The sequence below is a fragment of the Diabrotica undecimpunctata genome, chromosome 4 (genome assembly GCF_040954645.1).
Source record: "Diabrotica undecimpunctata isolate CICGRU chromosome 4, icDiaUnde3, whole genome shotgun sequence".
Taxonomy (NCBI): domain Eukaryota; kingdom Metazoa; phylum Arthropoda; class Insecta; order Coleoptera; family Chrysomelidae; genus Diabrotica; species Diabrotica undecimpunctata.
This window is the reverse complement of record NC_092806.1, coordinates 154,710,599-154,735,229: the sequence shown is the minus strand read 5'-3', so window position 1 is coordinate 154,735,229 and position 24,631 is coordinate 154,710,599. Positions and strand designations below refer to the sequence as shown.

Below are 24,631 nucleotides of genomic sequence, written 5' to 3'. Positions count from 1 at the left end.
CAGCATAAAACTGTTATACGGTCTTTGCTTGATTTGAAACCCAAAAAAAAAATATTTTGAAAAATACTTTATACGTAAAAAGAATTAAAGCTAACCTGGTGCACTAGTTTCTGAGCCTGCAACAAGGGTTCTTCTCGGCATTGCTTTCCAATAAAGCCCAGTTTCGTCTGCATTATACACTTGCTCAGGTTTTAGGTCGTGCTCCGTTATGAGATTTTCAAAATCGTAGCAAAATTCTACCATAGCTACATCATCAACACTTAATTTCTCCCCTTGAACAGCTAATTCTCGTATTCCATGACGTTTTTTAAATCTGTAAAGCCAACCAGAAGATGCCGAGAAGGTGCCTTTAATTTTCAACTGCTCGTGAAACTTTTCAGCTTGCCTAGCACACATAGGTCCTGATATTGGAACCCCCATTGATCTTTTCTTCAAGAACCACTTGGTCATAGCATCATCAAGTTCTCGAAACGTAGACCCTTTTAAAGATTTCCTGTCAGAAATTGCTTTTGCACTGTCCGCTTTAGCTACAAAGCTCTGTAATTCGGATTTTTTCTTTACAATGTCACGAACTGTTTGTTTCCCAATATTACATGTTTCAGCCAACATAGCAACACTTATTTTATTTTTAAATTGTTTCAAAATTTCCATTTTTTGCTCAATAGTTAAAACATTGCGTTTACGCTTTTCATTAGCACCCGTACGCTGCATTTTGTGCGCCTGTTTACGTTCAACTAACGAACCGGTCAGCAGTTGACGAAAATACGAGAAAACTTGGGGATTCCCCGAAATGAATGTTTACACGGTGCTGCATTATTCAGCGATGAATGTTTACACGCTGCATTATTCAGCGTTTATGGGCGCCACCAACCTCTGGCCGTTAGCCACGGATAATCCGCGCACGGATGATCAATTTAATATGCGGCACGGAGAATCCACCGCCCGGATAAAGAGCGCACGGATAATCGGGATTCTACTGTATTTTTGTAAACATGTCTATTTATACGTCCGCAGAAAACGTTCGAAAACGAAAGCATTTGTCATACAAAATGTATTTCAACCGTCTACTCATATCTGCTCTAAAAAAGATAGACGTGTGAAGGCGGCTTTTAACAGCAAAATATCTACTCTAAACCTTGATACGCATATAGAAAGTTTTAATCCCAGTATATCCCATTACAGACGTGAACACGCCCTGCATAGTAGATACCTGCCTAGTGATTTAACCATACAGGTCATACACAAGGATTATTTAGCAACCTACCCTCCTAATCAATGCCCCTATAAGGTTTATCGAAAGCATCTTAAAAATAAAAACCATATCTTTCACAAACTTGGGCCATGAAGAGTACGAACTGTGTAAAGCATTCCAACTACATAATAAAGAACATAATTCTGAGAGCTTGAATCCATCATGTAGTGAATATGATAGCTGGAAAGAACACATTCAAGGTGCCAGAGATTCAAGAGAATTATACCGTTTGGATACAAATGAACCAGATACATCAACAACCCTTAAAGTCTATGTTGACTTACAAAAAGTCATAATGTTACTAAGAATCAAAATGTTAAAGAAAGCAATATTTACCCAAAAAATATCGACATTCAATGAAAGCTTTGTACTCCTGGGTAAAGGAAAAAACAAAAAACTTTTACATGCCTATGGTACGACGGTATTACTGGACGGAGAAAAGAAGACATAATTAGCTCATATAATGCCTTTTTTTGCATTACAGGTATGTCGAATATTTTGTCCTTTGGGTTGATAACTGCTCAGGTCAAAATAAAAATTGCAGCTTTTTATATTTCCTTGTATATATTGTAAATTCTGACGCTATACCTGCTCAAGATATTTGTATTTAGTATTTCGAACAAGGACACACCTTCATGTCCGCCGATGAGCTTCCACCATCAGGTGAAACTATCTTTTAAAAAAAAGAAAACCTACGATTTTAACGATTTTGTTACAGCTGTTGGAAATACAAATTCAAAAAGGGTTATAATAAAAACAATGCAGTATACAGGTTTTTTTAAGTGGCACGATTTCGCGTCAAAAGCAAAAATTTAAAAAATAGGGCCTCGTCCTTTACTTGGCGAAAAAAGAAGAAATTGTTGCCAACAGGGGATCATTTTCTGTAAAGTACAAGTTAACAAATAAACTGATAGTATGTTTGGAATGAATTTTCTTCAAAATAAAGTTTTAAATAAAAAACGTCCCAGCCCTCAGGCATTTACATCTTCATGTGGACTATCAAAAAATAAAAAAGAAACCCTTATTAAAAATCTCAAAACCATAATGTCTTCAAATAGGTAACAATTTTGGCAACACCTTGAGGAAGATAAGGATTAATAAGATAATTTCTTTCTGTATTTAATTTTTCCTCTTTTGTATTAAATTTTATTTGTTTATCCGGTCTAATAAGTGGTTTTTTTTATTAAATATCTAGTTTTAATAAATTATTCAAAAAGTTATTTTGTTGTTTAATTATACACTCGCGATCATAAACTCCGGGTCATCTTGAAAATTTCAAGTTTCTTAAATATTTTTGCCTCTGGTGCAGTAATTACCTTTTTTTGGGTAATGTATTTTTTATTTGTCATCAATGTTTGTTTTGAAAGAAAAAAAAAGGTTTTTGATTGTTTTTATTGAAAAAAAAAACAGAAAACAAATCAAATTGTTGATAAAACAGACATACGAAAAAAAAATGGAAAATACAGAACGTGGTAAAAAATCAGTGAAATTACAATGACCAATATCGTGTATTGCCTCCACTTGCTCTAATAACCTCTTTCAGACGACGGGCATACTCTCAATTTTTCTCCGGATTACATGTTGTGGTATGTTATTCCACTCTCTCACTAACAGATCCTTGAGCTCCTGTCCGTTGTTAGGAGGAGATGTTAGGGGTTGAATACGTTTTTTCAAATCGTCCCAGAGATGTTCGATGGGATTCAGGTCCGGAGACCTAGCTGGCCAGGGTACCCTCGTAATTCCAACTTCGTCCAAGTATTACATACTGATCCTGGCAACGTGCGGTCGCACGTTGTCCTGCATAAAAACGGCGTTTTCTCCAAGCCCTATCATGTTGGGCATAGCATGTTCTTCCGGAATCTCCGTAATGTACCTTCATGCAGTTAGGGACCCATTTTTGATGAAGGGTAATTCTGTGTGGAAGTCGGAAGATATACCTCCCCAAGCCATGACCGAGCCTCCACCAAATGGCATTCTTGGAGCAATGCAAGCTTGTGAAAATGGTTCACCGGCTCTCCTCCAAACTCTTACACGTCCATCGGATCCAGTTAGGCATAAACGGGATTCATCTGAGAATAACACTTTGCTACAATCGTTAATTTCCCAATGCGCGTATTGTCGAGCAAAAGCTTGTCGTGCAACTCGAGGCACCCGGCGAAGTGGCGGTCCTCTAGCCATTACCCGAGAAGATAGTCAAGAAGAACGAAGTCTTCTTCTGACTGTTGCAACACTAAAATTGCGATTTCGTACTTCCTCTAGACGATTTTGATGCATAACCGCAGTTGAGGTCCGGTTTCGTAAAGCCTGAAACACAAGGAGACGGTCATCTAGTGCCTTGGTCGTTCTTCTTCGTCCAGAGCCAGGTCGCCTGGTTAGTAAACTTGCCTCCTGAAAGCGTTGAAGCACTCGTTGAACCGTAGAAAGGCTTACGCCAACAGTTCTTGCGACTTGCCGTTGAGTGTGACCGTCTTCCACAAGTGCAACAATTTGTGCCGTTTCAACAACAGTCAAAGGCATTTTTGTCAAAAAATAAACACTAATAATGGCACTAATAAACACTAATGGTGGCAATAATAAACGTTTGTCCGTTGCATTTGAATAGAAAGTCGAAGTACAAACGAGACATTTAAAACAAGCGGAGTTATGGGTAGCGTTCATTTTGGGAAGTGTGCACTTTACCGGCAAATCGGCACTATTGGAATTCTTTGTTACAAAGGAAACCGCAACAATTCTCAGAAACATGCATTAGTTTGTATTTAGTTTGTTAGTTTGTTATTTGTATTAGTTTGTTATTATTATTTACGATAAAGTTCGTTAAAAATGAAATATCGGTGATTTTCAAGGTGACCCGGATTTTATGATCGCGAGTGTATTTTCTTTAACATTATGCTAAGAAAATCCACCGCATAAGCATAACATTCGTAGTTGCTGTAATTTTACTTAGCAATTCCTAATATTACTTACGATATTTTCCCAGTATCTGCCACAGTAAGAATAAAATTAGGATAAACTACTGCTCCTTTTTTTAAACATAGTTTATTTACAGATTTATTGATATAAATGAAAACCACTGCAGATGCTGTGGTCTTCCTTAGGAGGGTAGTATTATACAATGTGTTGTGTTTAAGATTCTCCAAATAATACTTATATTAAAAACAAGTAAGCAACTTAAAGTACTTAATAGTGTAAATCATTTTTTTAATTTAATAAAAGTCAGTTCTAGTTTACACTTTTTGTAAAAAAATAAAAACCAATATTCATGTAAAATTTTGTTATAAAAATAAGGATTACTAATCAAAAACATTTGTTAGATTTTAAACAAATTACTCCCGTTAAATAAACAATGCATTTTTATTATCTATGTCACGAGGTACCCCAAATATACGGAGATATTGCGGACCCCCACGGAGAAATTACGACTTATACCCCCCCAGGACCCCATTCCGACACTGTTATTCACAAATTTTAAGGACTTAAAATGGAGGTAGGTAGCATCATAAAAAAATTTAGGTGCCCAACCAAACCTACCTCCACCCACCTCCCCCCCCCCTCCCCCAGAGGAAAATTCTAGGTGCGCTACTGCATCTATGGATTTTTAACTAATCGTTTTTTATTTTTTTGAGTTGAACTTTTATTCTTTCAAATGGTTTTCTTTTATTAAGTGTCCTAGGACAATGTTTTTTTTTAATTCGTGTAAATATGGCAAATAAAAAAAAATAACCTACCAACATTGCGACTGAGTTATTTTCACATCACATTACTTTTGCAAACTTATTTTACAATATTTAACATAAACTTTCTAATCGTTAAATGATTTAACTTGATAAAATAAGCTTTTCTCTTCAATTTGGGACTTTTAGAAGTTATGTAGACCTAATACTTTACACACAATAACGTTGTAGATAAAAGCCTTCTGGGATAAACAATTTCAATTCTGCAATAACTATTAATTTAAACTTCTTGAAATTTTTAAAGCTGAATATTTTGTGATGTCCTTATTTTCACGCAGAATCTTCTTTAAAATTAAATAGCGATCTTACATTGTTTATTTATTGTTTATAAGTAAAAAGTGACGTTTAATCTTTTGCATATTTTGTTTATACTATTTGCACCAAATAGTTACAGCTATTCTTGATCCTCCGTATAGATAAACTTTTCAAAGTACTTTTATTTCTCATATCTCTCTTCTTTTTCGATCTTGTTTTTTTATTGTCCTTTGGTCGCAAAAAATCAATATTCTTTGTAAAAGGAACACTATTAATTAAAATTTGTGGTAATCGCAAATAACAGTTTTGTTTTACTTGATCTTATAAGAAAAATATTACAGTATTGGTTGTGGTAATTAGCTATAATTACGTAGAATATTGCCAAGAAACCATAAGCTCATTAATCATTTGATTAAAGATTCGCAATTATTTTTTCACAGATACTATGAAAACAATTTGGAAGAAAATTGGCGAACCGAGAGCTTCAAATATTGTAAAAAAAATTTTACAAAACGTGAATTATTATTTTTAGACAGTTCTTGTGGTAAACCTGTTTGTTATTAATATCAACGTTACTTTTTTCATGTTAATAGATGAAATAATATCCCTGAATGTACATTTACTAATTCCTTATTTTTATAACAAAATTTTGCAAAAGAAGTATTCACAATTAAATACTACCTTATAAGTTCCGTCTGGTCCAATCTCTTTCATCTGCACCACATGTCTCGGAGATCCCGTGTGCCGCAAAGTAACTTGCTCTAGGTGTGTATCCACAACGTTTCTACTCCTTTCTTCCATCAGTCTTCTCTCCAGATCCTCCACGTCAACACCACCATCGTCCCCCACAGCCCCAGATTTCGACCCCGTCCACACCTTTTCGAAAAAACTAACCCTCTCCCTTAGTTTTTTACTGGCGGGACTCTGGGGGCTGTCCGGGCGCCTTTTGGCCCCGTCCCCAGGATCCTTCGTCGGCTGGCTCATGCTGTCATTGCACTTTTTCGAAAAAAATGACGTTTACCGGTTTTCTCATGTCGATTTGAACGCTTTTCGTGTCGCGTGTTCGCGAGATCGCTCGATACTGAATTTACGCAAGTGGTTGTATTTAATCTTTGTTTGGGTTCGCGAGGATTCTGAGTACCAGACTGTCTTAAACAATGATCCAGTGCAATAGTAACGCAACGGCTTCATCGATCATTCCTTTACACAGCTGGGCGAACGCAATGCGCGGATGAAACGAGAAATACGGCGAAGTAGGCCATGTATGGATGGAATCGACTCGTTTTTGTTCGAAAAGTTCGCGGTTTGCGCCGATTAGTCGGTCGCTTTTATTTTGTTACGCAATTCGGATGCTAATAGTTTGGGCAGGTGATTTTTTAACATTTCGGGTCCTGATTACAAATTATATCATCAGCTGACTAGTATAAACAGTATGAAGATTAGAAAGGAAAAGTAAAATTTGTGCTAATACAGATTATATATAAAAAGAAATGAAATTTTGTAATACTACATTTGTTGGAAAGGGAATTTCGAGAATAAATTTGAAGTGTCGAATAAATGTAGAATATACCTAATAAGTGCGTGTTTTATTTTACAATCCATACCAAAATTTAATAAACATTACTCGACATAATAGCTCATTTACTAAATGTCTAAGGAGGTTCTGAAACTTTGTTTGAAATCCTACTGTTTTATAGTATGTTTATATTGGGTTAAGCCACAGTTGATTGTAGTGATAATTACCTATATTTTTAACTGCTGTCTGACGTTTCGATTTCCACTCCGGAAGTCGTCCTCAAAAAGATTATTTCAAAAATAGTGAAGTGCGGTTTGTTTTTTGATATACATATACTATTTTTGAAATAATCTTTTAGGGAACGATTTCCGGAGTGGTAATTGAAACGTCAAACAAATCCGTATAATACATATACCTACATATTCATACATGTTCCTTTGACCTTTGACATGAAATTTGGATTTTGAGTTTTGGCAATAAATATGAGGCATTTGAAATATGGCTAAAAAGGCAGAATTTAAACTTTTACAGAACTCCAGAACAGACCATAGAACAATTCTAAAAGCCGGCTCGGAAACTCTCCCTAAAATAACTTCTTCGGAAATTAGACATGCCTTACAGCAAATGAAAAATAAAAAAACTCCTGGTGAGGATCGTATAACGTCTGAAATGTTAAAAATGGGTGGCAACATCGTTGTAGAGGTTGTGGAAGTTTTGTTGAATAAGTGTCTAACAGAAAAAAGAATAGCCAGTCTGTGGGAAAACGCCGAAATAATACTTTTACACAAGAAAGGAGACACTACTAATATTGAAAACTACAGACCTATAAGTTTGTTGTCACATTTATACAAATTGCTAACAAGAATAATAACCAACCGCATAACACAAAAACTTGATTTATATCAACCGATTGAACAGGCGGGATTTAGAAAAGGGTTTGGTACTAACGATCACTTACAAACCATCAAAATACTGGTAGAAAAAACCACAGAATATAATGTACCTCTACATATGGCATTTATTGACTTTCACAAGGCTTTCGATAGTATTGAAACTTGGTCCTTTTGTCAGCCCTGAGGGATGCTCGAATAGACTCACGGTAGGTACACTACAGGTATTAAAAACATTTATGAACAGGCCACATTCCACATCAAAATCAATGAAGACGAAAAAACTGAAAAAATGCGTCTTGGTAAAGGTATTAGACAAGGTGATACTATTTCACCAAAACTTTTTACCTTAGCATTGGAAAATGTATTCAAACAGCTCGATTGGGAGCAAAAAGGTCTAAACATTGATGGTGTACGTTTGAGTCATTTGAGGTTTGCGGACGACATAGTATTATTTAGTACAGATATCAAGGAACTGGAGCAAATGCTCAAGGAATTAAATCAGCACTCAAATAAAATAGGTCTTAAAATGAACCTTCAGAAAACAAAAATAATGAGTAATTTACAAACTAATATTGCTATTGACAACATCAGTCTTGAAAATGTAGACCACTATGGACATACCATTAAAATCGACAAAGAAAAGTAAATAGCCGAAATAAAAAGACGCATACAATTGTCTTGGGTAGCTTTCGGCAAGTTCGCTTTATCTTGAATAATAAAGATATGCCAATGTGTCTAAAACATAGAGTTTATGATAAATGTATCTTGCCTGTAACTACATATGGACTGGACACCATGGTCTTTACAAAGAAAAACTTAGAGCAGCTCAGTATAACCCAAAGAGCGATGAAGAGGGCCATGCTAGGGATTAGTTTCGAGACAGGATTCGAAATATCGACATTCGTGAGAGAACAAAGATTACTGATGTCGCAGAACGTATAGCAAGGCTCAAGTGGCAATGGGTCGGACATGTTGCCCGAGATAATCCCGAAAATTGGACATAGATATTAACAAACTGGAGACCAAGAGGGAACAGGTGAGGAGTAGGCAGGACACAGAAGAGGTGGGCAGATGATATCAAACAAGTCGCGGGCAAGCAGTGGATGAGAATTACCAACAGTAGAAATTAATGGAAGCAAATGGAAGAGGCCTATGTCCAACAGTGAACGAATACAGGCTGAAGAAGACAGCACAAACGACCGTACGTCACAGAAAATGCCTCTACGAAGACGGTATTGAGTGGAATATGTAGCTGAAGCTCTGTATTTTCAAAAATCACACTTATGCAATCAAAAAAAAGTAGTTTTAAACATGTTAGATTGTTTGTAACGTGAAAGTTTAAATTCAGCTTTTTTAGACATATTTCAGATGTCTCATATTTGTTGCCAAACTCAACAACAATAGATTAGACTCTAACAATGGAAATTCTGCTACGATTGGTCAATGAAAGTAATAAATTTTATTGATCTCATGAGAATCGTAAAAATCGGGCAACGTCTATTTGCGGCATAATGCCAAATATTCCATTCGAAATCAGCACTCTTCACTTTTAAAACGGATTTTAATATTTTATCTTTATTTTTTTCACAAATTGTTTAATAAAAAATTTAGCTCACCTTTTGAAGTTTTCGCATAGTGAAATTATCATCAAAGCATCCGCATTGTCGGGATGTCTGCGGGAGATAGACTGGTCAAATCCGTATATGCGCACAGATAGTAAAATTATAATCTACAAGACTTGCATACGACCGATCATGACATATGGCATAGAAGTGCGCGAAGATACCAACAAAACGAAACAGATGCTAAGGGTTGCCGAAATGAAAACCCTAAGAACAATAGTGGGCAAAACAAGAAGAGACAGGTTGAGAAATACAAACGTCAGAGAGCAGTGCAAAATTCAAGATATTGTAAGATGGGGAAGGCAGCGTAGGAGGATGTGGTACAATCATGTAAGACGAATGGATGAGAATAGACTTCCAAAAATTGCCCTAGAAAACAACCCGCCCGGTTCAAGACCTCCCGGAAGACCATCTAAAATATGGAAGGATAGTTGGCAATCTACCTCCCAGGAGATTAACCAGAGGCAGCTTCAGAATTAAACAGATAGAAAGATCTCCAAGAAGTAGAAGAATGGATCCATTTGGCGAATGGATTTAGTGTCCGCAGTCATATAAACCCAAACAAACAACAACAAGTAGAAGAAGAAGAAGAAGAAGAAATTATCATTTATAATAATATTTCGAAGCGATTAAAGCAAAAAAATGTCTTTCTATGCTTATGTAATTAATTATAGTCAAAACAAATTTAAAATGTAATTATCAGTAGTAATATCCCTAGGACATTGATAACAGACGAGATAATTTCATGACAATCGAAAGCTCGTTTCTTGGTAACAGCAACGAGCTTGAGAAATTTGTCATGAAATTACGAGGCATTCATCAATGTCCGAGGGATATTCGGCGGATAATTTTTCGAAAAAAAAATCATAACATAACGAAACATTTATTTATTAAAAGTACAGTTAGTGAAAGTACAATTATTAAAATTTAAGTTAACATCAGATTCGTTGCTGTTCTCTACTATAGAAGATCCATTACCACGCATAATATTTAAAATCTTGTTGTGGTGTTCTTGATCGAGATTCAAGTATGGTTTTATAGAATTCTGATTGCCATGACCAGTAATTTTTAGCAATTGTTCTTCTACACCACTTTTTGCTAATTCGCTAACAGCAGTTGATCTATTCGAGTGATTTGTTATCTTTTTCTCCTTTACATTCAAGCCAATTGCTTCAGCAGAAGACTTAGTTCATCCATTCATTGTATTTCTTCCAACAGGTACATTATCGTACCATTTGTCAGTTTCATTTTTCCAGTGTCGATTTGGTTTTAAGAACAGTCGTGGTGAGGTAATATTGTCGCCTCGTTTTGATATCAGTTTATGAAAAAGACGTACAGAGCATCTTTGTCTCTCACTATTGATAACCAACCATTTACTACTTGCACAGCTTTTAGAACCACCTTGGCACGTTTTACTGAATACCGGATTGTATTCAATGCGATTTGTTGGAGTGTCATCGTTATTTTTCTCGATTTGAAAAAAATCCACCAGACAAGCAACTGCCTCTCCTCCTCGCCACGCTAATTCTACAGCAGCAATATGGTAAAATTTACGCATAAGACCTTCAGGGGTATCTTCATCCCAAAGCAATATTATTTTGTTAATTTCAGACCAATTTAACGAAACTGAACTGGCCTTACGTTTACATGGATCTGCTTGTAGTTTCTTCCTGATTGCATCGCGGGCATCTCGGGCTGGTTTAAACACTATATTGTAAAACGGGTCAATCATAATATTATAGTCATTATAGTACTTTTCTTGCAATAGTTTGCACGAAACATTCCACATTGTCTTCACCGTTGCCTCTTTGAATTCGTCCCCGTTTTTCTTTCTCATATTGACGGCCCAATCTTTTAGTATCAACGCCAATTCTTCTAAGCTTCTATGTTCATTCAACTCATATTCTCGTCCGCAGCCAAATTCCATGAATATTCCCCAAATATATTTGTGACTGTAGGTTGTATTTCTGGGAATTTTTTCTTTGATTAGCGCATTTACACTTTGAACATTCTCATTGCCGAAACGTGACATTTTGAAATTTATTTGGATGAAGTTGTCAAACTCGATCGTGTTGTCATAGGGATTGAAAATTGCACTGAATGCAATTATCAGTCTAATGCTGACATGATTGGGTGAAATTGTTCCACATGACACAAAATGACGAAATTTGAATGGTTGTTAGAACAGTCGAAAAATTATCATTACAATCAATTGTGGTTTAATCCAATGTAAAATAATATTTAATCTAAATGTCAGCCTCAAAAAATTGTTGTGTATAAAACTATTATAAAGGAAATTCTACGGCAATAATAAGAATTGATAGATTAATGTCACAACCAGGCAAAGTCTTTATTAAACGACTATAATTAGCTCTCCACATACCTCTATGTCTTTTATCGCATTGTCAATTACATCATTCATTTTATCTACACTTTTATGTTCTTTAACTCCGTTAAACAGATGAAATGCGTTCAGATGCAATTATATCTGACTCAAAAACACTCCAGTATGACATTAAAATATTTCTAAGCTTTCAACATCGGCCTATTAACCGCAATATTCATAAAACTTCAGAAATTACGAGCTCGTGCTGAAGCAACATAAATTTTTCGATATGGAAGATATACCGACTAAAATAATATTAGAGCCGTTTCAATAAATATCGGGAATTAAGTAGTTTCTTGCCTTATTTGGAGAAATATAGCAAAATGTACATAATAGTTTAACAATTTATAGTATCTACATTGATAATATAATATAAAATTGTTTTTGGTACAAAAAATCAAATATCCATTAAGACAATTATAACATTTTTAAATGTCAATTGCATACAGTATATTACTTCTTTCGTAGAGTAGAGTAGAATATTGATTTAACTATATAACAAATACAAATTTTGTTTGTATATATATAATGTCGGTTTACAACGTTCTTCGACGTCTTCCGATTTCCAATCTCCATCTCATTCTATCGTTCCATAGATCGTCCTCCAGTTCTCTTTCTCTGATTTCTTTATCAACTCCTTCTCTCCAACTTCTTCTAGGCCTTCCTGGTCTCCGCCTACTTCTTGGTTGCCATTCAAGAATTTTTCTTGGTATTCTATTCTCCGGCATTCTCCTTACGTGTCCGTACCATCTGAGTTGTGTCGTTTTGATGTCATCAACAATATTATGTGTAACCCCCATGATTTCTCGGACTCTCTCGTTTGTTATTCTGTCGCATCTGGAGATTCCCGCCGAGCGGCGCCAGAACTCCATTTCTGTTGCTCTAAGCATTTTCTCTGTTCTGTCTTTTAGGGGCCACACTTCGCATCCACATGTTGTGATACTTTTTATTATAGTGTTGTATATTCTTCTTTTATTTTCTTTAGAGATGTTTTTATCCCACAGTACGCTGTTCAGTAAAGCTATGCCTTTCCTTCCCTGTGTATTTCGTTCCTTAATGGCTGCATCTAATTTTCCGTCCTGAGTGATCTTTACTCCCAGGTATTTGTAGTTATCAAATAGTTTGATCTCTTGATTTTCCTCTACGAGAAGGTTATGTTGATCTCCTCCGATACTCATGTACTCAGTTTTTTCCATATTCACTTCCAAACCCCACTCTGTAAACTCTTCTAATAGTTTTCGCATCATGTAACTAAGGTCTTCAGAGTCCTGTGCGATGATGACCTGGTCATCCGCAAAGCACAGAGTGTACAAAGTTAAGTCTATTAGTGGTATGCCCATATTTGTACATTTTTTCTTCCATTTGTTGAGTGCTGCTTCGAGGTATATTTTGAATAATGTTGGGGATATACAGCATCCTTGTCGTAGTCCTTTAGTCACTTTGAATCCCGGTGTTATGAGATTTCCTGTTTTAATTCTTGTTGTTTGTTGGTAGTACAACGTTTTTACTGCTTCAATCAATTCAAATTTTGTTTGTAGCAAGTCAAAAAAAAATTATACATAAAAATATATGCAAACAAGAACACATATTAACTAAAAAACGTTTTATTGCACAGTTATGGTAAGCAGTTCAGTGGATGTTACGGCACAGTTGTGTAAATTACTTGCACATATAAACAAATTTTGCGTTTAATCAGAGTTTTAGTTTGTTTGCAGCAAACCATAAGCTAGATTTAGTAGAAACTTCCTCATGTGACATTTTTAAATCAGCATTATTTTTTCCTAATATAACGTATGCCGCATTATCTGCAAATTGTATGGTTTTGTACGGATGTATGAATTTAGGCAAATCATTTACATAAATAATAAAGAAAAGTGGTCCTAAGACTGAACCTTGTGGGATTCCATGTTTAACGGCTAGAAAATCGGAGAGATGACCTTTAGACACTACCGCCTGGTGTCTGCCACATAGAAGTTATATTCATAGCTTTCAATCACATTCCCAAAAGTAGAAACAATGCTTTTGGGTCTGTAATTGTCAGTTTTTGAAGAATCGCCTTTTTGTAGACTGGTAGTACTTTAGTACTGGAGTATTTTAGTACTTCTGGAAATACTCCCGTTGATAGAATTAACTTAATAAGATGAGTGAAAGGTGTTAAAACTATTTGGTAAGTTTCTTTAAAAATTTTGATATTAATTTCGTGAACGTCCCTACAATAATTAGAATTACTAAGAGACTTTATTATTTGAGAGACCTCTTCTTCCACAACGGGACGAAAGAAAAAGGCTTGCTTGGAGAAGGATCATTTCTATAATTGAAGAGGACATCGACATTAATAGTGGGAAGAGATGTAATTATATTCTCTGCAATTGTAGTAAAAAATTGATTTATTTCGTCTGGAGGTAGATCAGGTTGTACCGAACTGGATATTGTGTCGTTTCTTTCGAAATTTACTATTTTCTAAGAGTCTCTAGGTTTAGTATTGGAATTAGTAATAAAATTACAGTTAGCTGACTTTATAGCAATTTGTAATTGCCAATTATATTCAAATTTTTGTTATTTATATACTTTGAACAAATAGGGATCCTTAGTGGCATCTGCAAATTGTTTAATAAGAGAAAGATTAGATCTGTAAGTTGTTAAACTATTGCATTGTTAAACCATTGCACGGGTGTTTTTTCAGCAGTTTATCGTACTTTTTTTAGTGCAAAATGCTTTAATGTTAAATTGTTGTAAGTTTCGGTAAGAAAGACTGTCAAAAACTCAGGATCATTATTAATGTCATAGAAAAAGTCCATATTTGTACTAGCTATCGTATCTATTGCGTTTTCTGACTTTTTCTCATATTTTGTTTATTTTTGAGTTAATAATGTCTAGGAATATTTTCAAGGCTCATTAGCCATATAAGCCTGTAGTCTTCACAATTGTATGTGTTTAGCATTTTTGGTAAAGCTATAAACGTAGATTTAAGCCATTTAGATGGTACTTCTTCTCTATCATGTATTTTGTTAAATAGTTGCAAAAATTTTGATGGCAATCAGTTAGAAGTCTGTGAGATTTATTTAACTTATTTTCTGACACCAACACTAAAACGATGACTTATAATATTTATATATTTAACTATACAAATATATTTATCAGACTAAATTTAATTTAACTAATTGCCCTTATGTACATATAGTCCGTCTCACTGTTTGGAATGTTTCTAAAATTCAGTGGAAATTCTCGTGACGTGATAACAGTCGTAGATCTTCATAGAACGCCCAATATGTTCGATCAGGTACGTAGCAAGGGCTGGCGTAACAATATATTTTCTAGACCACGTGAATTTCATTGTCTGTTAATATTTGTATATTTAATGATGCAAAAGGTACTAATTTGTGGGCAGTTTATTTAAAGAGAAAGATAGTTTATTTAGTAGAATAAAAATATATAATTTTTGTATTACATTTTAATTTATACATTTGAAAATATGGTGTTATTCATACTAGTATCATAAAACAATGATTTTTTGGTAGTATTGAACAAAAATTGAAATTAACCGTAATTAATACAAAAAACCGATTAGTCGCTTCTATTTTATAATAAATTTGTCATTGGTTCTAATCCTTATAAAAACAATAAAGGTAAGTAATCTATTTATAATAACATACAACAAACAACGATAGTTACGGTAATGATGATAACAAAATTATATAATTAAATCATATATATATATAATATATAATCAAATTTTATCCCAGTGAAATAGTGTTCCAGTGAACAAAAATACAGTGTTTTTTGAGTGACTGTAACTATTACTACTACAATTGTTTTAGGTTTTATACATATTTGTAAATTTATCCAAAATTTTTTCGTATATTTTTATTTATTGACAATTTAAATGGAAAGTTGCTGATTTTAGAATTAACTGAAAAAAGAATCGGTTGGATTATTGAAAAACCTTTAAAATGAGCTGCAATAAATGGATTTTGGTACATTTATTTATTAAAAAACATTAACAAGAGATAAACAATTTTAAATGGAACAATTTTTTAATAACTTTTGCAAAAAAGATTTTACAACCTTCAAATTTGCATCAAAAGGAGGCTTTTGTAGTGGAAATATGTGATAAAAATTTGAAAACGATTAATTGAATAGTGTTTAATAAACAATTTGATTTGTTTATCTCAAATTTGCAAAAATTAACAATTTAGAGACCAGGGCCGAAGCCTTTGAACATGAAAATGGTGAAAAGTGAACAAAAAAATAGTAAAAGTGGGGAACAAAATCGTTTGCCTTTGTCTGTGGACCAATGAGCACTTATCGCCCCGCCTTTTACCTCCTATTCAATTTACGATTGCCCGATGGACTGGGAAATGCACATATCGATACGAAAGAATAAAATTTATAGGGTCTCCTATACCCTGGGAGCCCCCTTCACGAGGCTCTGTCCCCACTCGTCCTTAGACTCTTTTTCTAGAACCTTTCTGCTACAAAATTGCGTTTTATTTGTGAGAAATTTCCCACCAAATTGGGATAGAAACGCAGAAGAAACTTCGACTGGATAGAAGCGAAGCCCTCTGTAGAGCACTTAGGGAGCTGATACGGGGTTAATTCTTTGTGAAGACCCTAACCTTCCCACACTAACATCGCGCCCCACGTTGGGCGCCATATGACTATATAGGAAGGAAGGGACCTGAAAAACTATGGCCACTTATCTATTTCCACGGTGCCTTACAAAGAGACTTCGACAAGTCCATTCGATGTGAAAGGTGGAAAAAGTCCAGCTACAAAGTCCCAGTTCGAAGAACAAGAGCAGAGCCCAGCAACGGACTCACAGGGTACAGGAGTCTCTATATGAGAGCCGAAAACTGGCCGTGAATTGAAAATGTCCCATATTTGTATGTTTCTATGTGACATTTTCGGATCAGTCGGCCAATAGCAAAAATCGTAGATGTTTTAAGGCGGGGCGATGTGAATCGGGGTGCGTATTAGTCCACGACTAAGGCCCCCGGTGACAAACCCTTTGGAAAACGAAGAAAATATAACTAAAATAAAAGAAAAAATAATTTACGGGCGGTTTGAGGTCGGGAAGTAGAAAGGGGTGAGTTTTTAGGTAAAAAGAGATTCATCACTATTTCCTGTAAAACTACAAATTCATTGGAAGGAAGTTAAATGGCAAAGTTGTAGGTAATAAAAAGTTCTACAATTTTTTTATTTACACTTTTTCATGCAACATACAACTTTTTCCATTCATTTTTGTCTTCCTTTTATGTTTTTTCTTCCTTTTCCAATGGGTTCCATTCTGTTACCACTTTTTTGGTCTGAGAAATTATCGTTCCTGGCCTATGAGGAAAAGAGTTGTTCCATCAAATATAATCGTGAAATTAACGTAAAATTAATTTTGAATAATGTGTATTAAAATTTATTATTCTTCGTTGCAACATTTCAGTATTTTTAAATTAATAAATAAATTATAGCTTTTTTGTATTGGCACACAGAATTCCTTTTTTTATCACATATTATTCACCAAAAAAGCCTCCTTTTGATGCAAAATTGTTATAAAATCATTTTTACAAAAGTTATTAATAATTTACTCTAGTTTAAATGTTTTAACTCTTTTTAACGTATTTTAATAAATAAATACACCAAAAACCTTTTACCATACCTCATTTTAAAGGTTTATCAATATACTAACCGCTTGTTTATTCAGTTTTTTGATGAAATATAATGGTTTTAAATACAGGGAAAAATTATAAAAATCAACCATATTTCACTTAAATCGTCAATAAATAAAAATATACAATATAACGTACATTTAATAAAGCTTGGAGAACTTTAAGCTTACTTAGCTTGAAGCTTTAAGGAACCTCTGTTCCTTCAGGAAAGTCTGTTCAGAAAGTATGAGAAAATATAATAAAAAATAGGCTACTACACCAAAGTAGAAGAAGATAAAAAAGGTTTAGAAGTCCTGAGAAAAAAAAAACAGTTAAAATGCATCTGCAAAATTAACAAAATTTTACGATATATTTTTCTTTTCACATTTATAGTTTTAAAACAATAAAATTTCTTACCGTTAAAAAGTACCGATCAATTCTATTTGACCTACTTACATTAATTAAGAAGATAAGAAGAATTGACAGTTTGTCGTTATGAGTAAGAGGTCATTCCGCTTATTGATCTGGAATGACTTGATTGTCCTGAGTAACCCCAAATAAATGCAGATGTTTTGTCACGATAAAGCACAACTTCGCATTCGCCCTTTTGAGTATTCAATTAGGATCCAAAACGTAATACTTTATACCGAATATTACCAGTTTTTTAACACGCGACAAGTGTACACTAAAAAAAATGTTTCTTACGTGTAAGTAAAATGTGAAATGGTTTAAATCATATCTGACTGATAGGAAATATTTAGTCAAAATAAATAAGGACGATAATGAAGGCAAATCAACGGAGATAGATAATAACTAGCATATGTATACCTCAAGGTAGTATTCTAGGACTTGGTAGGTGATATGTGATATCTTTATTAATGATATGACTAATATTGCTGTACAAAATAAAGATGAGGATATAATCAATTATGTTGACGATTCACTTCAAACGCAGAAGCATACCTGTAAAGAGAAGAAAAAGAATTTCTATTTAATATATTAGTATTACATTAAAATAAAATAAATTTCTACAGTTGGATCCCAGCTAACATTGATATTACTGCCTAGATACACGAGTTTTTTACTTTGTCCAGTACAGCATCTTCTACTTTTATACCGTCATCCTGTATATAGCCGCATAGACTGTATATAGCCCTATGTAATTAAAAGCAGCATAGAACAAGCCCGATCCACTGTTGTAAAAATGAGGAACGTAATTTGCAGCCGCGGTCTTAGTATTGACATTCGCGTTTGAATGACATATTGCTATGTTTTTCCAGTGTTAATATATGGGATGGAAGCGTGGACTCTTAGTGAGAGGATGTGAAACGCTTGGAAATCTTTGAGAAGTGGTTATATAGACGATTACTACGAATAAGTTGGGTCGACACAGTTAGAAATGAGGAGGTCCTTAGACACCTAAAGCAAACAACCAAACTGATCAATATAATATAAAGACGCAAGCTGAAATAATTCTGTCACATTATGAGACTGAAAAATATGAACTTTTACAATTGTTCATTCAGGAAAAGATCCAAGGTAAACGCGGTCCTGGTAGAAAAAGAACATCATGACTGAAAAATGTATGACAATGGTATTGAAAATCGACTAGAGGCGGTATGGTAGCCAACATGATATCCAACGATCGATAACGTTCATGGAAACTAGACGAAGAATACTTCAGGAAAGCTGCATATATAAAATTATTCTTTGTTATTAATAAATCAGCAATATATTCTTTTGTCACCTCGGGGGAACAAATAAGGGTCTAACCACCTTCTGTTGTCTCCGGGTGCTCTGTAGAGGGCTTCGAATATACTGTCGAGAGCTCCTCTACTTAAGTCCATTTTCGGGTTATGGACTTGAAAAAGGCAAGATATTTCTTACATGACAATTTCTTCGTCGAAATAAAAACACCAAGTTAAGTTGAAACAATTCTCAGCCACAGAGTATGGAAAATAAATGCAGGAAGCAGAGCCCCGAGAGCACTAAGCTCTCGGAGAGCCCATGAGGGACTGACTTGGCTGACCTGAAAATCGCCAATATTTATATGCGCTGTTCGAGCGATAAATAGGGATTTCCAGGTCAAGAGCCAATGGGAAAATTCGAGGCGGGGCGATGCGCATCGAAATGCGTACTAGTCTAGATGCAGAAATGCAGACTATCGCATTCGATGACATCCCCCCTCCTCTGGAGACTCTGCGGCTGGGAAAAATATTTATTGAATAAAAAATACAATCAAAATACATGTGAAAATATGCATAAAAATGTTCAAAATAATTCACACAACACTGCACTACTTACAGGGGGAGGTCGGTGGTGATGACGGCATCTCAAGCTCCTACAGGTCCATCCTCGGTCGGTGTGCCAACTCCTCCAACGGGTTCGTCTTCTTTTCGGTCGTCCGGATCCCATCTGCCATATTCAACGGGGTTTCGTAGAGTACCAGTGAGCCGAAGCCTACGTGGTCGTCCGACCACTTTCGGCTAGGGGGGCGATGACTGGGTCTACTCCGGGACTTCCATCGGCATCTGGGGCTTCTAACTTCGAAGAAGCCTGACACGTCGAAGGAATCAGGTCTGCAGAAGGCCTCGATGTCGGAGTGTTAGAGTATTGCTTTCTAACACTATGTGGTTCTCCCCATTCTTCTCTTGACTTCAACCTATGTTGAAGTCAATGGTGTGATGAATTCTGTGAATTCGAGCTGGGTCGTGGGTTCGGATTTTAACCACGTTGTCGGGCGCCATGTCACCTCGGGGGAACAAATAAGGGTCTAACCACCTTCTGTTGTCTCCGGGTGCTCTGTAGAGGGCTTCGAATATACTGTCGAGAGCTCCTCTACTTAAGTCCATTTTCGGGTTATGGACTTGGAGAATATTTATCTTCGGTGTCTTGCCTTGAAAAAGGCAAGATATTTCTTACATGACAATTTCTTCGTCGAAATAAAAACACCAAGTTAAGTTGAAACAATTCTCAGCCACAGAGTATGGAAAATAAATGCAGGAAGCAGAGCCCCGAGAGCACTAAGCTCTCGGAGAGCCCGTGAGGGACTGACTTGGCTGACCTGAAAATCGCCAATATTTATATGCGCTGTTCGAGCGATAAATAGGGATTTCCAGGTCAAGAGCCAATGGGAAAATTCGAGGCGGGGCGATGCGCATCGAAATGCGTACTAGTCCACAGACTATCGCATTCGATGACACTTTAATACATACTGACGTTTAGGTTAGCACCCTACTGATAGACTTAATATAACTACCAAAACCATTCAGCTCATACAAACAGGATTACGCCTCGGAACAGGAATGATTTCATTACGCTAAAACCGGAAACACCAGAAATTACCATAAATGAAGAACTCAAGAAAATATAAATGTACAGGAAGTTCGGAAAACACTTGAAAACCTGATGAATAGAAAAGTAGCAGGTAAAGACGGGATAACAAACGAATTGCTGAAAGACAGGTGATGAAAAAATCGACTTATTTTATCAAAGCAGTAACGCAGATTAGATTAATATTGTATATCATAATTGTACGAAAAATGGAATAAAAATGAATATTGTTAATTATAAAAATACAAACAATTATAATTAATATAAGGAATATAATAATATAATATCTAAAAAATTACCTGAAATTTAAATATATAAGTATTATTACATCATTGATATAAAATGAAAAGAAAATATGTTGATTTTCCAACCGAGATTTCCGGGGGGGGGGGGTGAAAATTATGTCATCATTATTAATACTGCGACAGACTATTCCAGCCAAATTTAAAAAAAAAAGTAAGTTTTTACGGTGAATTTCAAATGGACTCAATTTTTCCGAAGTTTCCCATATTTTCCGGCCAGTGAAAACTATGTAGTTATTCATATATCGACGAGCTACCAAAAAAAAGAGGCTTCCAGCTGCAATGAAAACCGAGATAATGTAAATTTTTCCTACGTATTTCAATTTGAAGTTCCGATCGGAGCTGAAACAGTTATCCTCTCCACTTTCCTATGTCGATCTAAAGTACCTTCGTTTCGAAGGGCTGTAAGTTTCGAAAAATTGGATGAATTTTATAGCTATAAGTTTCAATATAAAGTTTAGATTTTCATTCAAAATTTGTGCCAATTTTACTTCTTAATGTTTATAAACAATGGAGATAAAATTTTTTATAAAAATAGTCGTTAACTTCGTTCCTCTTGGTCATAGAAGGTTTTTTTTTTAATGTGAGTTTTTTTACCAGCTATCCGATGGTTGTACGTACAAGTTTGTAGCTTAAAAAATATAAAAGTTATTACTTGTTGTAAATTGTTTATAAGTAAAAAACATACCCCTTTTTCAAACGTTTATTTTGTAAATCATTTCGATGAAAACGCAATATGCATTTAACTTCTGATATAGTTTAAGTCTTAAAGAATCCTATGAAATTTGCTAAATGTGTCTAGCATCATTCATAGGGCAAGTTCAATAGTTTAAATAATTAGCCTCAGGGATAAATAAATTTAATACCTTTTAAACTATTTGACCGATCGGGGGGAAATTTGGCAGAAATTTAAAAGACGGTAATTCCTCGATGCTTAAAAATAAATATTGTTTATTTAAAATATAAGGGAAAAAAGTTATAGACAAAAAATCAAATTATGACCATAAATTATTGTTTAAAAAAACGCAAGGTAAAAATACGAGTACCTTTTCATATATTCGTCATCTAGTAACTCCCACCTATGTCTTAAAAGCTTCAGATATCTGCGAAACATTTTTCGACCTTTTTTTTAACCAGACTGGGCTAAATTTTGCAAAGTGGTAGGTTGCAGAAAAGTCAAACTGAAAACAATTTCATTCATGTGAAAGGAACGAGATTTCAGTTGATGAAATGGATGTCCAATACATTGGATCCTTTCTTACAATACTGGATTAGACACCGGACTATTAGTTATTACGTTATTAGGTTATTATTATTATTGTTTTATATTCTTCTCTAAAATACTTCTTTCAAATAAGTACCAATTAAGATGATTTAGTTTGCGTTTATTATTTTTTTAATTATTGCTCTACATTGTATCTTTACAGCACTGCAATAATTTCTCTCTAATATGTTTATGATGCTAATTTTTCTTATACGATGTAGCTGAAATTATTTAATTGCCATAAATTATATCGGTCGTAAAACATTTTTGCGCATTATCTTGTATTTACCTACACACTGTCCATGAACTAATTCCTTTAAAAAAAACAAAATTTATAGCTATGTACATGACATTTTATAACTGAGAAACGACTTGCATGTTGCAGTATGCTATTAGTCTAAAAGTTTTCATTTTTATTGAGTGGTCACCGTAGACAGACTAGACTTGGGCTCACTGGCTGACCTAGTAAACTTGGATTGCACAATCGATTCAGTGTCTAGTTTTCAAATTATACAAGGATATCACAGAAGAAGAGAGTGTTGATTGTGAGATAGTTTTATATATAAAACCAGAGCTTATTTTTCATGTATCTTGTTGAGAATAACTTTAAATTGTAAAATTAATTTCGTCTTCTTCATTTCAGAGATTAGTCATTTATTGCTTGTTTTGACATCAAACTTCGCTTCATCTTTGTTTGCGTAAGGTGTCCTATAGTCCAACAATACTTTGGAGAGGGTTACTCACTCTTAAAAACGAAATCTGAAACAGTGAACTATTGAAAAATTCCACAATTCCTGCGGCGTCGTTAATTCATTATTTTTTTACAACTGAATTATTTTATTAACAAATAATTCCATCGTGATTTCTTTGTAGGTACCTTTGTCTTCTCCTTCTTTTTCTTTTTATATGGACATGACTGTCTGTTTTTCAATATGGCTCCAGTAAGTGACCATCGTTTTCGTGGTCTTCCTACTGATCGTCTTCCTATTGGGGAACCTTCTCTTGCCGTCTTTATATTCTTCAGTCCTTGATGTTCTCCACCTTGCATCTACGTCGTATATATGTACTTCTAGCTTTGTCCCATAGTGTCTTGCTATCAATTTTTCTAAGTGTTTTCATTTCTGCTGTTTCTAACATCCTTTTTATCATCTCTGTGTCAGGTTGTGTTTCTGTCGGCTGTGTCTTTATTCATCTGATAACTGTTTAAAATTCTGCCTTTCATTTTCTTCCCGATATTTTCCATATTCTTTCATTCAGGCAACCTGCGACTGTGTTTGCTCTATTCACTATTCACTTGATCTTCCACTTCAGTTTCGAGCTTTCCGTAGCTAGAGAGTGTGATACCAAGATATTGAAACTCCATCACTTATTCTATCATCTGACCTTCCAGTTCCAATTTACATCTTAGAAAATTTGCTGTTATAAACATGCATTTTGTCTTTTTTGGAGAAATTGTTTCTGGCGGGTTATATTAAATTGGTGCAGCATACGTTGTAAATCATCTTCACTTTGAGAGAGTAGTATTGTGTCGTCAGCATAGCAGATTATTTTAAGTTTTCTTTCATTTGGTATTCTTTTTTAGTTCTTACTTTTTTATTATTTCATCCATAATCAGATTGAATAATAGAGGACTTAGGAAATCTTCCTGTCTTATTCCATTGCCAGCTTCATTAGAGTCAGTTAGTTCTTCTACTTTTACTTTTATTGTGTTATTTTGGTAGACATTTTCGATCGATTTGATTATACCTAGAGGTACCTCTCTTGCGTAGGTACAATAAGTGGATAACGTCTTTTAAATTGACTCAGTCACATGCCTTCTTAACCCTCTAATGCATAATTTTACGGAAACTTTTTCTTTCTCTGAAAGACATATGTTAAATCCCTACATACAAGAGAGATACCACTAAAAAACCACATGCCAGATCAGGAAAGGCTTCAGTAATTACTTTAACACCCTACAAAGAAGAATTAGAACAAAAAAAGTAAAAAAACTAGTACGCCAGCTAAACTTGGATTGTGTATTTGCTCCAGAAAAAACAGTTCACCAAAAGGTGTTAGATAAAAAAAACAGCAACGTCCGAAGAAGAAATAGCAGATGAAGATGTAGGTCAACCTTCTACATCAAAAGGCAAAACATCAAGAAGGAAGCGGAAAGTTTCTTTGAGTTCAAGCTCAGATAGCAGTGAAGACTTTCCATTAGCTGATTCATCGTCCAATTAAAGTGGAGAAAACGACGCGGAATGTTTACTTTGCACCGGCAAATTTTCCGTCGATAGATATGGCGAACGATGGACAAAGTGTTACCAATGTGGCAGGTGGGCACATGAAGACTGTGGAGAAATAAAGTCCAGCACATTTATTTGCCTTTTCTGTGAAGGAAAGGGCTTTCTTGAATAGTATCTCAAATTAAGGTACCTGGCTCAAGTTTAGATACCTGG

At 34.8% G+C, this 24,631-nt stretch overlaps 1 protein-coding gene across 13 annotated transcripts in view; it reads right to left on the bottom strand.

The window, feature by feature from the left end:
- The window catches only part of Msp300 (Muscle-specific protein 300 kDa), a 477,430-nt gene that overhangs the window by 368,222 nt on the left and 84,577 nt on the right, over positions 1–24,631 (bottom strand). For 7 of the 13 annotated variants that reach the window (XM_072530643.1, XM_072530644.1, XM_072530645.1 and 4 more), the window contains exon 1: positions 5,920–6,301. The exons of 3 other annotated variants lie outside the window; for them this stretch is intronic. In XM_072530643.1, coding sequence (XP_072386744.1) covers positions 5,920–6,222 — 303 coding nt within the window. In that variant the 5' untranslated portion in view covers positions 6,223–6,301. Of the gene's footprint in view, positions 1–5,919; positions 6,303–24,631 lie in introns of those variants that run through there. 3 more of the 13 variants (XM_072530655.1, XM_072530656.1, XM_072530653.1) reach the window with 2 other exon arrangements.